Source organism: Oncorhynchus masou, chromosome 19, assembly GCF_036934945.1.
Source record: "Oncorhynchus masou masou isolate Uvic2021 chromosome 19, UVic_Omas_1.1, whole genome shotgun sequence".
NCBI lineage: Eukaryota > Metazoa > Chordata > Actinopteri > Salmoniformes > Salmonidae > Oncorhynchus > Oncorhynchus masou.
Window position 1 is genome coordinate 21,476,947 of NC_088230.1, and position 15,789 is coordinate 21,492,735.

Genomic DNA, 15,789 nt, shown 5'->3' on the forward strand with positions numbered 1-15,789 from the left:
AATTCGATTTACGCTGTGGCCTAGCTAAATTGGGGTCAGCAGGAAGGCCGAGCTGGCACTCCCCCAAGGCTTCCCTCTCTCTCTCCTCCACCCTCTCCCCCAAGGCTTCCCACTCGCTCTCCTCCACCCCACTCCCCCAAGGCTTCCCTCTCTCTCTCCTCCACCCCACTCTCAAGTGCATCACTTATCACAGGAAGTGAGGCGAGGTGATTATTCATATTAATACGCTGAGCTGGTTATTAATTACATTGAGTTAATGCTGATGGTTGATAGCAGGTTTTTTCTCAGGCTGCACCATCAGTGGTGGCTGCCTCTTCATTTTACAGCAATTACCCAGAACTGAACCCCACTGATTGGGAAGGATATTAAATACACACAGACAGAGCTAGCTCTAATGTGCCAAAGAATGCGTTTAGCATTTTATTAACTCGAGTAACTGATGACGATCTAGAGCAGAAGTTTTTCTTTAAATGTCATCCAATGTCAAATTGATTTTACAATGAGATTTTATTGTTGCAGAGAGATGTTTTGTGCTCACTGTAGATGAAAACAGAACAGGTCTTGGTGAGCACAGTAAGTAACCAAATTTTAAATTAGATTTTTTTAAATAAATTATTTCACCTTTATTTAACCAGGTAGGCTAGTTGAGAACAAGTTCTCATTTGCAACTGCGACCTGGTCAAGATAAAGCAAAGCAATTTGACACATACAACAACACAGAGTTACACATGGAATAAACAGACATACAGTCAATAATACAGTAGAAAAAGTCTATATACAGTGAGTGCAAATGAGGTAGGATAAGGGAAGCAAGGCAATAAATAGGCCATGGTGGCAAAGTGATAAGAGAATTTCCAATCCCAATGATAATAACAATCAATCAATAGCTCTGACCAATTCCCGAGGTTTGTAAGACCATGGGTATAATAATAATTAGTCAAAGACTCAGCTTATACAAAAGGTTAGTACCATTTATTCAGAGAATGTTCTAAAGTCAAGAAAACAAAACAATTCATTTTATACTGACTTCTCACGCCCACACAGCCATACGCACACACACACAAACAGACATGTTTGACACATGTCCTGCTACCCAGCAGGCAGAGCTTTGTGACCTTGTTCTTGACACGTACTCCTTGTTCTCTCCCAATCTCTAGTCTGGTCGGCAACAAGCTCAGACAGTCTGTGTTTATAATACCATAAAGACACATTGTCTTTACCCTAATTCTGACTAGGACTACACATTGATTATGATTTTATACATTCTAATCAATTCCATACAATTATATGTTTCAGGGCGGGAATATTCTAATAATTCAATTAACAGACAATTCTCACCTATCACAAAGTAATTACAATATAGCAATTAAACACAGGAATGGTAGATGTGCAGAAGATGAATGTGCAAGTAGAGATTCTGGGGTGCAACAGAGCACGATAAATAAATAAATACAGTATGGGGATGAGGTAGTTGGATTGGCTATTTACAGATGGGCTATGTACAGGTGCAGTGATCTTTGAGCTGCTTTGAAAGCTGGTGCTTAAAGCTAATGAGGGAGATATGGGTCTCCAGCTCCAGTGATTTTTGCAGTTCGTTCCAGTCATTGGCAGCAGAGAACTGGAAGGAGAGGCGGCCAAAGGAGGAATGGGCTTTGGGGGTGACCAGTGAGATATACCTGCTGGAGCACGTGCTATGGGTGGGTGCTGCGATGGTGACCAGTGAGCTGAGATAAGGCAGGGCTTTACCTAGCAGAGACTTGTAGATGACCTGGAGCCAGTGGGTTTGACGACGAGTATGAAGCGAGGGCCAGCCCATGAGAGCGTACAGGTCGCAGTGGTGGGTAGTATATGTGGCTTCGGTGACAAAACGGATGGCACTGTGATAGACTGCATCCAATTTGTTGAGTAGAGTGTTGGAGGCTATTTTGTAAATGACATTGTCGAAGTCGAGGATCGGTAGGATTGTCAGTTTTATGAGAGTGTGTTTGGCAGCATGAGTGAAGGATGCTTTGTTGCGAAATAGGAAGCCGATTCTAGATTTAATTCTGGATTGGAGATGCTTAATGTGAGTGTGGAAGGAGAGTTTACAGTCTAGTCAGACACCTAGATATTTGTAGTTGTCTACATATTCTAAGTCAGAACCGTCCAGAGTAGTGATGCTGGATGGGCAGGTACGGGCAGCGATCAGTTGAAGAGCATGCATTTAGCTTTACTTACATTGAAGAGCAGTTGGAGGCCACGGAAGGAGAGTTGTAGTATGGCATTGAAGCTCGTCTGGAGGTTAGTTAACACCGTGTCCAAAGAAGGGCCAGAGGTATACAGAATGATGTCGTCTGCGTAGAGGTGGATCAGAGAATCATCAGCAGCGAGAGCGACATCATTGATGTATACAGAGAAGAGAGTCAGCCCGAGAATTGAACCCTGTGGCACCCCCATAGAGACTGCCAGAGGTTCGGACAACAGGCCCTCCGATTTGACACACTGAACTCTGTCTGAGAAGTAGTTGGTGAACCAGGCGAGGCAATCATTAGAGAAACCAAGGCTGTTGGAACCAACACTGTTGAGAAACTGAGTCTGCCGATAAGAATGTGGTGATTGACAGAGTCGAAAGCCTTGGCCAGGTCGATGAATACAGCTGCACAGTAATGTCTCTTATCGATGGCGGTTAGGATATCATTTAGGACCTTGAGCATGGCTGAGGTGCATCCATGACCAGCTCTGAAACCAGATTGCATAGCGGAGAAGGTACGGTTGGAATCGAAACGGTCAGTAATCTATTTGTTAACTTGGCTTTTGAAGACCTTAGAATGGCAGGGTAGGATAGATATAGGTCTGTAGCAGTTTCGGTCTAGAGTGTCTCCCCCTTTGAAGAGGGGGATGACCGCGGCAGCTTTCCCATCTTTGGGAATCACAGACGATACAAAAGAGAGGTTGAACAGGCTAGTAATAGGGGTTGCAACAATTTCAGCTGATAATTTTAGAAAGAGAGGGTCCAGATTGTCTAGCCCCGCTGAATTGTAGGGGTCCCGATTTTGCAGCTCTTTCAGAACATCAGCTTTACGGATTTGGGTGAGGGAGAAATGGGGAGGCTTGGGCAAGTTAACCTCTACATCACCAGAGGAGGAGTAGGATAAGGGTAAGGCTAAAGGCTATCAGAACTGGTCGTCTAGTACGTTCGGAACAGAGAGTAAATGGAGCAGGTTTTTCAGAGCGATATAATAGATTCAATGCATAATGTACAGACAAAGGTATGGTAAACCTAGGTATTGAGTAATGATGAGAGAGATATTGTTTCTAGAGACGTTTAAACCAGGTGATGTCACTGCATATGTGGGAGGTGTAACTAAATGGTTGGTTAAGGCATATTGAGCAGGGCTAGAGGCTCTACAGTGAAATAAGACAATAATCACTCACCAGAACAGTAATGGACAAGGCATATTGACATTAGGGAGAGGCATGCGGAGCCGGGTGATCATAGGGGTCCAGTGAGTGGTTGGGCTGGCTGGAGACACGGCGATTCAGAAAGCTAGCAGAAGGGCCTTAGAGGGACGTCTCGACGGAGGAAAGACTGTTTTTAACCTCCGCGTGCGGAGACCTCGATTGACCAGTCGTGATGGATTAGTAGGGTTCCTAGTGGCAGAGGGGTCCAAGTCCAATTGGCAAAATAGGTATAGTGGCCCAAGAAATTGGCCGATGGATCTATTCAGCTAAAAGTCCAATATGCTCTAGACAGCTAGCAGGCTACGGCTAGCAGCTAGCGGGCGAATTATCTAATATCTGAAGGACTGAAACCATCCCTCCACTGACTCCATGGGTGCTAATGTGACTTACACAAAGACCTTTCTTGTCAAATTAAATGTGTTGTTTATTTTGCTTAAGTGTCCAGGTGGCAATTATTATGTTGGAAAGTCTGAGAGAGAATTCAAAGTTTTAATTACAGAGCAACATCAGAACTGGTGATGATAAGTCCCCTGTGTCCAGACACATAATGTGTGCCAACTGAGGTTCCAGGGCATAGAAGTTGTACAGCCACCTAACAGGTATTACATGCTGACCAGACCGCGCACAAGTTGATTTTGTCCACCCACACCAGATGTGATCAGCACACGCAGGTTGAAATATCAAAACAAACACTGTACCAATTATATTAATTTGGCGACAGGTCGAAGTGCATTAAACATTTATGGCAATTTATCAAGTTAGCTTGCTGTTACTAGCTAATTTGTCATGGTATATAAACATTGGTTTGTTATTTTACCTGAAATGCACAAGGTCCTCTAATCCGACAATTATTCCACAGGTAAAATTGTAAACAGAGGTTTTTTCTAGTAATCTCTCCTCCTTCGGGCTTCTTCTTCTTCTGACTTTATATGGAGGTTGGCAACCAACTTTAAGGTGCATTACCACAACCAATTGTTTTTTAAATTTAATTTTCAAAAATTTACCCCTTTTTCTCCCCAATTTCATGGTATCCAATTGTTGTAGTAGCTAGTATCTTGTCTCATCGCTACAACTCCCGTACGGGCTCGGGATAGATGAAGGTTGAAAGTCATGCATCCTCCGATACACAACCCAACCAGCCGCACTGCTTCTTAACACAGCGCACATCCAACCCGGAAGCCAGCCGCACCAATGTGCCGGAGGAAACACCATGTACCTGGCAACCTTGGTTAGCGCGCACTGCACCCGTCCTGCCACAGGAGTCACTGATGCGCGATGAGACGAGGACATCCCTACCGACCAAGCCCTCCCTAACCCGGACGACGCTAGGCCAATTGTGCGTCGCCCCACGGACCTCCCGGTCGCGGCCGGTTACGACAGAGCCTGGGCGCGAACCCAGAGTCTCTGATGGCCACCCGGGAGGCTACCACAACCAACTGGATTGGAGTGTCGACCTCAGTTCATCTTTCAATCACACACGTGGGTATTTGCTACTAAAAACCAATGAGGAGATGGGAGTGGCAGGACTTGCAGCTAGTTGAACATCACAAATAGAACCATGTTCTATTTTAGTGCCTGGCTACGCAGACGCTTGTTGACATGCGTGAGCAGTGTGGGTGCAATGATTGAATAACATGTACAGTTGACGTCGGAAGTTTACATACACTTAGGTCGAAGTCATTAAAACTAGTTTTTCAACTCCTCCACAAATTTCTTGTTAACAAACTATAGATTTGGTAAGTCGGTTAGGACATCTACTTTGTGCATGACGCAAGTCATTTTTCCAACAATTGTCAGGCAGATTATTTCACTTATAATTCACTGTATCACAATTCCAGTGGGTCAGAAGTTTACATACATTAAGGTGACTGTGCCTTTAAACAGCTTGTAAAATTGCAGAAAATGATGTCAGGTAGAAGCTTCTGATAGGCTAATTGACATCATTTGAGTCAATTGGAGGTATACCTGTTGATGTATTTCAAGGCCTACCTTTAAACTCAGTGCCTCTTTGCTCGACATCATGGGAAAATCTAAAATAATCAGCCAAGACCTCAGAAAATAAATTGTAGACCTCCACAAGTCTGTTCATCCTTGGGAGCAATTTCCAAATGCTTGAAGGACCACGTTCATCTGTACAAACAATAGTACACAAGTATAAACACTATGGGACCATGCATGTCTCCTAAAGATGAACGTACTTAGGTGCGAAAAGTGCAAAATCAATCCCAGAACAACAGCAAAGGACCTTGTGAAGATGCTGGAGGAAACAGGTACAAAAGTATCTATATCCACATTAAAACGAGTCCTATATTGACATAACCTGAAAGGCCGATCAACAAGGAAGAAGCCACTGCTTCAAAACCGCCATTAAAAAAGACAGACTACGGTTTGCAACTGCACATGGGGACAAAGATCGTACTTTTTGGAGAAATGTACTCTGGTCTGATGAAACAAAAATAGAACTGTTTGGTCATAATGACCATCGTTATGGCTGGAGGAAAAAGGGGGAGGCTAGCAAGCCGAAGAACACCATCCCAACTGTGAAACATCGGGGGTGGCAGCATCATGTTGTGGGGGTGCTTTGCTGCAGGAGGGACTGGTGAACTTCACAAAATAGATTGCATCATGAGGTAGGAAATTTATGTGGATGTATTGAAGCAACATCTCAAGACATCAGTCAGGAGGTTAAAGCTTGTTGCAAATGGGTCTTCCAAATGGACAATGGCCCCAAGCAGACTTCCAAAGTTGTGGCATAATGGCTTAAGGACAACAAAGTCAAGGTATTGGAGTGGCCATCACAAAGCCCTGACCTCAATCCTATAGAAAATGTGTGGGTAGAACTGAAAAAGTGTGTGGGAGCAAGGAGGCCTACAAAATTCACCAATTCACCCAACTTGTGGGAAGCTTGTGGAAGGCTACCCGAAACATTTGACCCAAGTTAACAATTTAAAGGCAATGCTACCAAATACTAATTGAGTGTATGTAAACGTCTGACCCACTGGGAATGTGATGAAATAAATAAATGCTGAAATAAATCATTCTCTCAACTATTATTCTGACATTTCACATTCTTAAAATAAAGTGGTGATCCTAACTGATCCTAACTGACCTAAGGCAGAGAGGTGTATGTAAACTTCCGACTTCAACTGTATGTGTACATTTATTTTGCAATGCACAGGACGCGAGCGGTGTGGTCAGCATGTTCGATAGTAGGTGATAAATTGCTGTTACAGAGGGAGATTTTAAATCCATGTCTTACAGAGAGCCCTCGAGTCCTGAATGAAGAACTTCTGTTACGTTGCTTCCTGTGAGCAACAAGGTGCCTTTCTTTGTTTATTGTCATTTTTATTTTGAAGCTCTTGTGGAAAATAGTAGAAAATGTCTGTAAATAATGTATGTAAAGAATCATTGTGAAGAAAGAAAGCTGCAGTACTGCAATGTGACATCATCTATAAATATGGGTGAATGCCTATTGTCTGTTTTTGACCTCTGAGGCAAAAAAATACCTTAACATAAATAATATTTCAGTGGGTGAGTGTTTTCCTTTCTTCAAGTATATGCTTTTTGAACCTGGCACCCGAAGTCCTTTTGTCACTACAAACATGTGAGCTAAGCACGCCAATTTCTCCTATGTTTACACAGAGACCCAGCACAGCAAATACCACCTTGTGTCAGAATCTCCCATCTGCCACCATGGGGACCAACATGCCTGGAAGGCTCTCTCTCTCTCTTCTCTAACACAATAATGTCTCCCAAGCATATGGCCCAGCAGGTTAAGCCATTGTCTTTCAGGATTCACAGATTAGTGGGAATGGCTGCCAGCATTCGTCTGTACCAATCTGTCAGAGCAGAGAGAGCGAGACAGGCTTTGCCAGGTGGAGCCTGTCCAAAAGAAATGACTGAACAGCCATAATGGTTAGAATCACTGAAACTCTCAAAACCGTTGCAGAGCGGAGAACCTGAGGACTGGGTTGGGGTGGGGGAAGAAATGTGCAGAAACATTATTTCTATTTGTTTGCCCTGTCTCGTCCATCTGTGCTGAACTGGTTGAACTTGTGCCCAGAAAATAAGCAGTCAGGGAACCATAAGCATAATCCTCTTCTCTGTTAATAGTTCACAGATATATTCATGATGGAAACCAAGAATATTCATTTTTTTGTATTCATTTTTTAAATTCATGTGGACCTTTACCTAATTAATCACCTCTAAGTGAAATTCAATGCGTACATTTTTAATTGAAATATATGTATTTACCATGAAGGCTAAAAAGCTGGGAAAGCCTCCACTAATGGTCTCTTCTATAGAAACAGACAGAGATGAAATGTCAAGGTCGTAATGGATTCACTAATATACTGCATACTGTTTGGTGACCGACCAGGTGATAGTACGTGTTATCTGTGGGGTAGGCTATTCTCTAACAGCTATCCAGTTGCCACATTTTCACAGACATAGAGGGACATTAATGACATGGCTGCTAGGGTAGAGATGTTAGCTCTCTTCAGAAATAGCCTTAACACAGCATTATTCACTCTGTGTGTACCATAATAAAGTGTTCGAAGGGAAAAAAACGGACTTTGCAGGCTGAATGATGCAATACACCTGCAATGACTTAATTCCCTTCTATTACAATGTGGCAATACCCACAGCCTACCTCTTCATCAAGGTTTTAACTTTATTTCTCTATGGAATATTCAAGCAATCAATTGGACAAATAGCCTTCATCAACATCTCCTTATCTCCCCCGAATGTCCTTGACTGTCGACTCTGACTTTGGTTTTTGTCAGTCACTTTATCAGGCATTGTACAATAGTGCTTTTAGTTGTATTCACACATTTTGTTACGTTACAGTCTTATTCTAAAATTGATGAGGGGAAAAAACGATCTGCACACGATAATGACAAAGCAAAAACAGGATTTTAGAAATGTTGCTAATTTACAAAAAAAATGTATGAAATATCACATTTATAAAAGTATTCAGACCCTTTACTCAGTACTTTGTTGAATAACCTTTGGCAGCTATTACATCCTCAAGTCTTCTTGGGTATGATAAACCCTTGAATGAGTAGGTGTGTGCAAACGTTTGACTGGTGCTGTGTGCGTGTGTGTTTTGGTGACAGTTTGGTGAAGTTGTCTCGAGTCAGTGCTCTTCAATATCTCCTGTGGTATTTTCCTTCAGGAGCCTGCAGGTACTTGGTCAGGTCAATACCTTTGTCCTCCCCGTTGGTGATTGCCTCTGAGAGCTCTTTTATTGTTTTTTAGAAGGGAGGGAGGCTCTGCTCATCCCAGCCTATTGACAGCAGAGGAGACTCACTGAGCTACAGCTATGGTCACAACAGAATTCTTACCGCTGATGTACATGCATTGGATTGTGCTTCTGTCCCAATAGGCACATAATCAATAATGTAATAAGGCATGTCTGTACTAGGGTTGAGGGAGGAAGTAGGGGAGGCAGAGAGCAACTAGCCTAATTTCGCCTATCTAACCACACACGTGGCTATATTGAGAGAGTTTTGAGAGCTATGAGGTTATAACGAAAATAGTCGTCTTGATTTAGATTTAGGCCAATGAAGAAAGCCCTACACCAATGAAATCAATGATTCCATTAAGTCTGGATCAAGTGGTATTGATTAGGGATGACAAGGTAAAAAATATGTCGTCCTGCCCCTGAGCGAGGCAGTTAACCTCCACACCTCTCTGATTTAGAGGAGTTGGGTTGAATGCATTCAGTTGTACAACTGACTAGGTATCCCCCTTTCCCCATTTCAGACACCGAAAAGCAATTTAAATGTATCCGGGGAAATCAGAAAACATCTCCAGACCTGATTAGAGATGCAGAGGAGATGAGTATATGAGGCAGGATATGTAGCAGTCAGCAGCTTTTAACAAGGCCAGAATAAGAGAACATTAGCCTGTCTGGGTAGTGACGGAGTGCAAATGAAGCTAGCTAGCTCAGGTCCCCTGGAGCTTCTCTGGGTACGCACACACTGATTGGCCATGTAAAAACAATGAATAATGCTACTATAGGAATAGATCCTGCAGTGCTCTGCATTTAACTTACTCTACCACTTAAAGTACTGCCAGTCCTATAATTGGATGAGGAATAACGAGACCATTGGACGTTAATGTTTCATTCAGGCCCCTCCCCCCTGCATCTGCCAAGGGTACTTAGAATAGAAGGAACTTCTAGTACTAGCTCAAGTGTTGAAGAAAACGAACGAATCTCGCCTTGCAAACTCAAACACTTCGACATCATCCAAGATTAGAGAGGTGTCTTTCTGCTTAGTGTTAGTGTGATTAGTGTCTCAAAACGGAGGAGAGATTGGGCCGCCCATGCTGTCATTTCAAACACTGGAAGTCCCACTTAATGAAGGCGCTGCTCTTTGCCCGAGGTGTGCAAATAAACTCTCATTGCTTACGCACAGAGCCATAGGAGGGAGAGAGCCCATCAAAGTCACACAGATCATTGGCTTCCAATCACCTGGCCTTCTGTTTGCATTGTGTCTGATGTGATGTTTGTTTTCTCTAGTCTAACAGACACAGATCAGAAGGTAAATGGAGGAAGAAGGCTGGGACACACACAGTGCCCTTGAGGATTCCCATTTCACCAGAACTACCTCAGTTGCAACACACAGTCACTCAGTATGTGAGACAATCCCGTGAAAGTCAAACAGACGTGTCGGCCAAGATAATAAACAATCTGAATGTGACACCCCGCCGCTGTACCCCCACACCTCTAAGATTAATATATGGCCTAGTGGTGATTCACACACACACACCCAGGCTGAACTAACACACAGAGAGGGTATAATGTCACGCCCAGGCTGAACTAACACACAGAGAGGGTATAATGTCACACCCAGGCTGAACTAACACACAGAGAGGGTATAATGTCACGCCCAGGCTGAACTAACACACAGAGAGGGTATAATGTCACACCCAGGCTGAACTAACACACAGAGAGGGTATAATGTCACACCCAGGCTGAACTAACACACAGAGAGGGTATAACGTAACACACAGAGAGGGTATAACACCCAGGCTGAACTAACACACAGAGAGGGTATAAGGCTGTCACACCCAGGCTGAACTAACACACAGAGAGGGTATAATGTCACGCCCAGGCTGAACTAACACACAGAGAGGGTATAATGTCACGCCCAGGCTGAACTAACACACAGAGAGGGTATAATGTCACGAACTAACACACAGAGAGGGTATAATGTCCCAGGCTGAACTAACACACAGAGAGGGTATAATGTCACGCCCAGGCTGAACTAACACACAGAGAGGGTATAATGTCACACCCAGGCTGAACTAACACACAGAGAGGGTATAATGTCACACCCAGGCTGAACTAACACACAGAGAGGGTATAATGTCACGCCCAGGCTGAACTAACACACAGAGAGGGTATAATGTTAAAATAACATTTTAAAATAATCTATCTGCAAGTAGCCTAGCCTACAATTACAAGATAATAAATTCAATAAATGAATGAAGCCAATAGGCTAGTGGTTTCAGCTATATTGTTGTTGAAACGATGTAGGCCTTATGACCTTTTTAACCAATAAGAGAATATGTCAAATTACTTGAATAGCCTATGGAAAAAGTGAAAAAATGTGTATTCGCATCAGTAAGCTAAGTGACTGAAATGCATCAGGTAAGTATTGGAAGGTTCATGCAAACACCAGGGAAGCTCATCAGGTAGGCTCGAGGCCAAATGTGTGTGTAGAGAAGATGTGCATTGCTTTCAATTGCTAGACTAATGATCATGAGCACTCACCTGCACACAGCTAACATTTCCCAGCATAATTGTAACCTAATATTCAAACGGAGATTCAGTAAAAAGAAAGATTTGACATTGATTTATCAAGAGAGGTTCCAATGCTTTTGTCAAAGCAGCAATGACTCTGTCCCAATCAAAAGGGAGCTGGAATTATCAGTTGACCACACATTTTATATAATTACATCATAATTTCTGAATGAAAGTTGGTACCTACATGTAGCCTATTGAAGGCAATAGGTTAGAATATACAGTGGCAAGAAAAAGTGTTTGAACCTTTTGGAATTACCTGGATTTCTGCATAAATTGGTCATCAAATTTGATCTGATCTTCATCTAAGTCACAACAATAGACAAACATAGTGTGCTTAAACTAATAACACAAATTATTGTAATTTTCTTGTCTATATTGAATACATGATTTGAATATTCACAGTGTAGGTTGGAAAAAGTATGTGAACTCCTAGTCTAATGACTTCTCCAACCTAGAGTCCAAACAATGAGACGAGATTGGAGATGTTGGTTAGAGCTGCCTTGCCCTATAAAAAAACACTCACAAAATTTAAGTTTGATATTCACAAGAAGCATTGCCTGATGTGAACCATATCTCGAACAAAAGATCTCAGAAGACCTAAGATTAAAGAATTGTTGACTGCATAAAGCTGGAAAGGGTTACAAAAGTATCTCTAAAAGACTTCATTTTCATCAGTCCAAGGTAAGACAAATTGTATATAAATGGAGAAAGTTCAGCACTGTGGCTACTCTCCCTAGGAGTGGCCGTCCTGCAAAGATGACTGCAAGAGCACAGCGCAGAATGCTCAATGAGGTTAATTAAGAAGAATCCAAGAGTGTCAGCTAAAGATTTACAGAAATCTCTGGAACATGCTAATATCTCTGTTGATGAGACTACAATACATAAAACACTAAACAAGAATGGTGCTCATGGGAGGACACCACAGAAGAAGCTACTGCTGTCCAAAAAAACCATTGCAGCACATCTGTAGTAGGCAAAAGTGCACCTGGATGTTCCACAGCGCTACTGGAAAAATATTCGGTGGACAGATGAAACTACAGTTGAGTAGTTTGGAAGGAACACACAACACTATGTTTGGAGAAAAAAAGGCACAGCGCACTATCATCAAAACCTCATCCCAACTGTAAAGTATGGTGGATGGAGCATTATGGTTTGGGACTGCTTTGCTGCCTCGGGGCATGGACAGCTTGCTATCATCGATGGAAAAATGTATTCCCAGATGAAGATCAGATCAAATGTTATGACCGATTTATGCAGAAATCCAGGTATTTCCAAAGGGTTCACATACTTCTTGCCACTTTACATACAATAGGCCTATATCATCCAAGTTGCATGATTGCCTATGCTTACACATAAGTGTCTCAATGAAAATGTTCTATGTTTAAAATTCTAAAACATCAAATTAGACCTGCCTTGTTATAAATTAGGCCTACCTTTATTATAAATTGGGCCTACCTTATTATAAATTAGGCCATCATCACTGTCAATTGTGATTGATAATTAGTCACGTTTTACTGGTGAAATGTCCATGCTACATGCATGCCAACCATTTGATCCCAATTTCAGGTTCATGGAAATATGTATTTTGATCATCTTAAATGACAAAGCATAATCAAAGCATATTTTAGCCTATGTCACCTGCTGTTGAGGTCTGTCCACATGAGAAAAAACAACAACATTTCAGCACAATCATCCTAAATTTTCATCAGAAATGATGTGGTGTTTTTGGTATGACAGTAGCCTAAAATTATCTATGCTATTATATTTGGTTTGTTATGTAGAATACTAATGAATCATAACGTGATCTTCTAAGACATGGCACCATTCTGGAAGTGGTGGAGCATGGAGGTGGCACTGCACCCCTGATTTATAACGGTTGGATGACTTTGGGAGTTTTATCTCAAACCACTTTACACCATCGCAGCTGGACAAAAGATTCGGGAATGACCCAAAATCATGTAGGACTAAACCCCCGAAAGCCAGATCCTGGTGACTTCCCTGGTCCTTAGACGTATGTATAGAGAAAGAACACAGTGACATCCTTGTTTAACAGATAACCTGCTCTTGAAGCTGAACGCTAAGCTATGGACATAAAACTAGGTAAATACACCTGCACTTTTAGGAAACAACATTTCTCCGTGAACAGTGGCAGGCTGGCTGTTTTTTGTGCTGTGTGACCGTTACCTGGTGATTGTAGTGGCCTATAGTAGAGCACAGAACCATCCAGAGTCTGGGAAAGGAAACAGCTCCCCATCACAGCACTGCACTCTGCAATCCTGCCAGGCAAGGAAAGGAAGCCATTTTGAACCTTTTCCCTACAGATGTTTAACTCCAGGAATCTGTACAACTGGTGGCATATCTCTGTGTGCTTAGAAAGATTGCATAGTAATGCATAGTAATTTGACAATTAAATTCAGTGCATCTGTTACAAGTTCATATAATTATTCAAGCACAGTATTAGCTTAGATTTCGCATAAAGTTCCAGCACATTTATCAGTGCTCTAACGGTATCAGTGTACAAGACTATACTGTAGCTACCGTAGTAATAACCCCAACGACCTGTTTGATGTTTTTGAGCATGAATGAATAATTAGCTTTTGGATGCCTCCTACCTGCTCCTCTGTAAATAATGTTGTGCTGAAGGTCTGAACTCGCTTCTTTGTTGTCTCCAATTATTCCTCCTCTCCGGCCTGACTCTCTTTTTCTCTCACTCTACCCACACTCTGATCCCAGTGAGCTTTCTTTTGCCAATTATGATCATTAAAAAAAGCAGACATTTTAGAATGCTCTCATGTTGGGCTTGTTGTGCTAAGAGATTACTGCACACAGTGCTAGCTATAATAACTGAAAACAAATAACTAGTTAACCGCATTGTTCTATTGAGATTGCAGGGGAGGTTTTTTTCCCCTCCCATGATCCTTGGAAAGAGGCTGACTTCTCTCAAGGGTGGTTTTCGTTTATCTGTTTGTTTTGTCATGCTAATTGCTTCCTTTGTTGTATCTGTCTTGTAATTAATTTTGAAATGTTAGCCATGCACTGAAGCTGAAAGGGAAATCTTATATACGATAGTTCAATGAGGTAGCGTTCTCTTGGCAGTCGCCAAACTCAGACTCGTCGGACTGCCAGATGGTGAAGCGTGATTCATCACTCCAGTGAACGTGTTTCCACTGCTTCAAAGTTCAATGGTGGCGATCTTATTACCACTCCAGCTGACACTTGGCATTGCACATGGTGATCTTAGGCTTGTGTGCGGCTGCTCGGCCAAGGAAACCCATTTCATAAAGCTCCCGACTAACAGTTTTTGTGCTGACTTGCTTCCAGAGGCAATTTTGAACTTGGTAGTGAGTGTTTAGCAAATCAGGACAGACAATTTTTGTTGCTCTTAGAAATTTCCACTTTACAATAATAGCACTTACAATAGCACTTACTTATTTGACGAACTAACTTGTTGGAAAGGAGTCATCCTATGACGGTGCTACGTTGAGAGTCAATTAGCTTTTCAGTAAAGCCATTCTACTGCCAATGTTTGTCTATGGAGATTGCATGGCTGTGTGCTCGATTTTATACACCTGTCAGCAACGGGTGTGCCTGAAATAGCCAAATCCACTAATTTGAAGGGGTGTCCACATACTTTTGGAATATATAGTGTATATCCACCCACAATATCTCATGAGCTTACAGTTATATTCCCTGTGGGAACAGACGTTGTTATAACATGTCGCTCTTATTCTCTTCACAGGTGAGGAGAATCTGCTGGCAATACTGAAGAGGCGATGGTGGAAGTACATGATTCTGGGACTAATAGACATTGAGGCTAACTACCTGGTTATCAAAGCCTACCAATACACCACACTAACAAGCGTACAGGTGAGTCTGTTTACGTCTATCACATCTGAACCCATAGGTGTGTGTGTGTGTGCGCAATGGGTGCGTGGGTACAAACGTGTGTGTAGGTGTTTGTGTGTCTACTATATTATTCTGCCGGTCCCCAGACATCCCCCTGACTGGTCAGCCATAAGACGGTAAGACAGCAATGGCCTTTGAGTCCAGAGGCGTATGCAGAAATTGCTGTGTGGCTGGGCCTGAGTAAAAGTGACTGGGCAAACATTTTCTAGCAGAAATACATAGACATCAATGGCGTAGTCGTGGTGCATGGAAAACATTTCCCAAACGGCCTGCCTGGTTAATGAATAGGCATCCTGTGGAAAATAATTCTATGAAAAACAGATGTAGGCTACTCTTAAAGACCTACAATCATGGCAATGCAAAATACATCCACCATGATATCCCGAATGAAATAAAAGGCTTAGCCCTTATGGCTGATATGTTAGGCTTTTGGGCCAGATAAGCTAGTCGTTACTGATTCATCTCTGTATTGTGTTTTGCTAGAGGACATTTATGGATTACAAAAAAAGGCTTAGGCTACATTAAATTCCATACACCATGGTTTCAACATATTCCTACCCTAATATTACTATTTTTGTATAACTTTTTTATGCTTTAGTCTTGCCACTTGATTTCTGTAGGCCAAG

At 42.3% G+C, this 15,789-nt stretch overlaps 1 protein-coding gene across 1 annotated transcript in view; it reads left to right on the forward strand.

The window, feature by feature from the left end:
• The window catches only part of LOC135505997 (solute carrier family 35 member F1-like), a 155,078-nt gene that overhangs the window by 71,456 nt on the left and 67,833 nt on the right, over positions 1-15,789 (forward strand). The window contains exon 3 of the mRNA XM_064925317.1: positions 14,997-15,124. Coding sequence (XP_064781389.1) covers positions 14,997-15,124 — 128 coding nt within the window. The remainder of the gene's footprint in view (positions 1-14,996; positions 15,125-15,789) is intronic.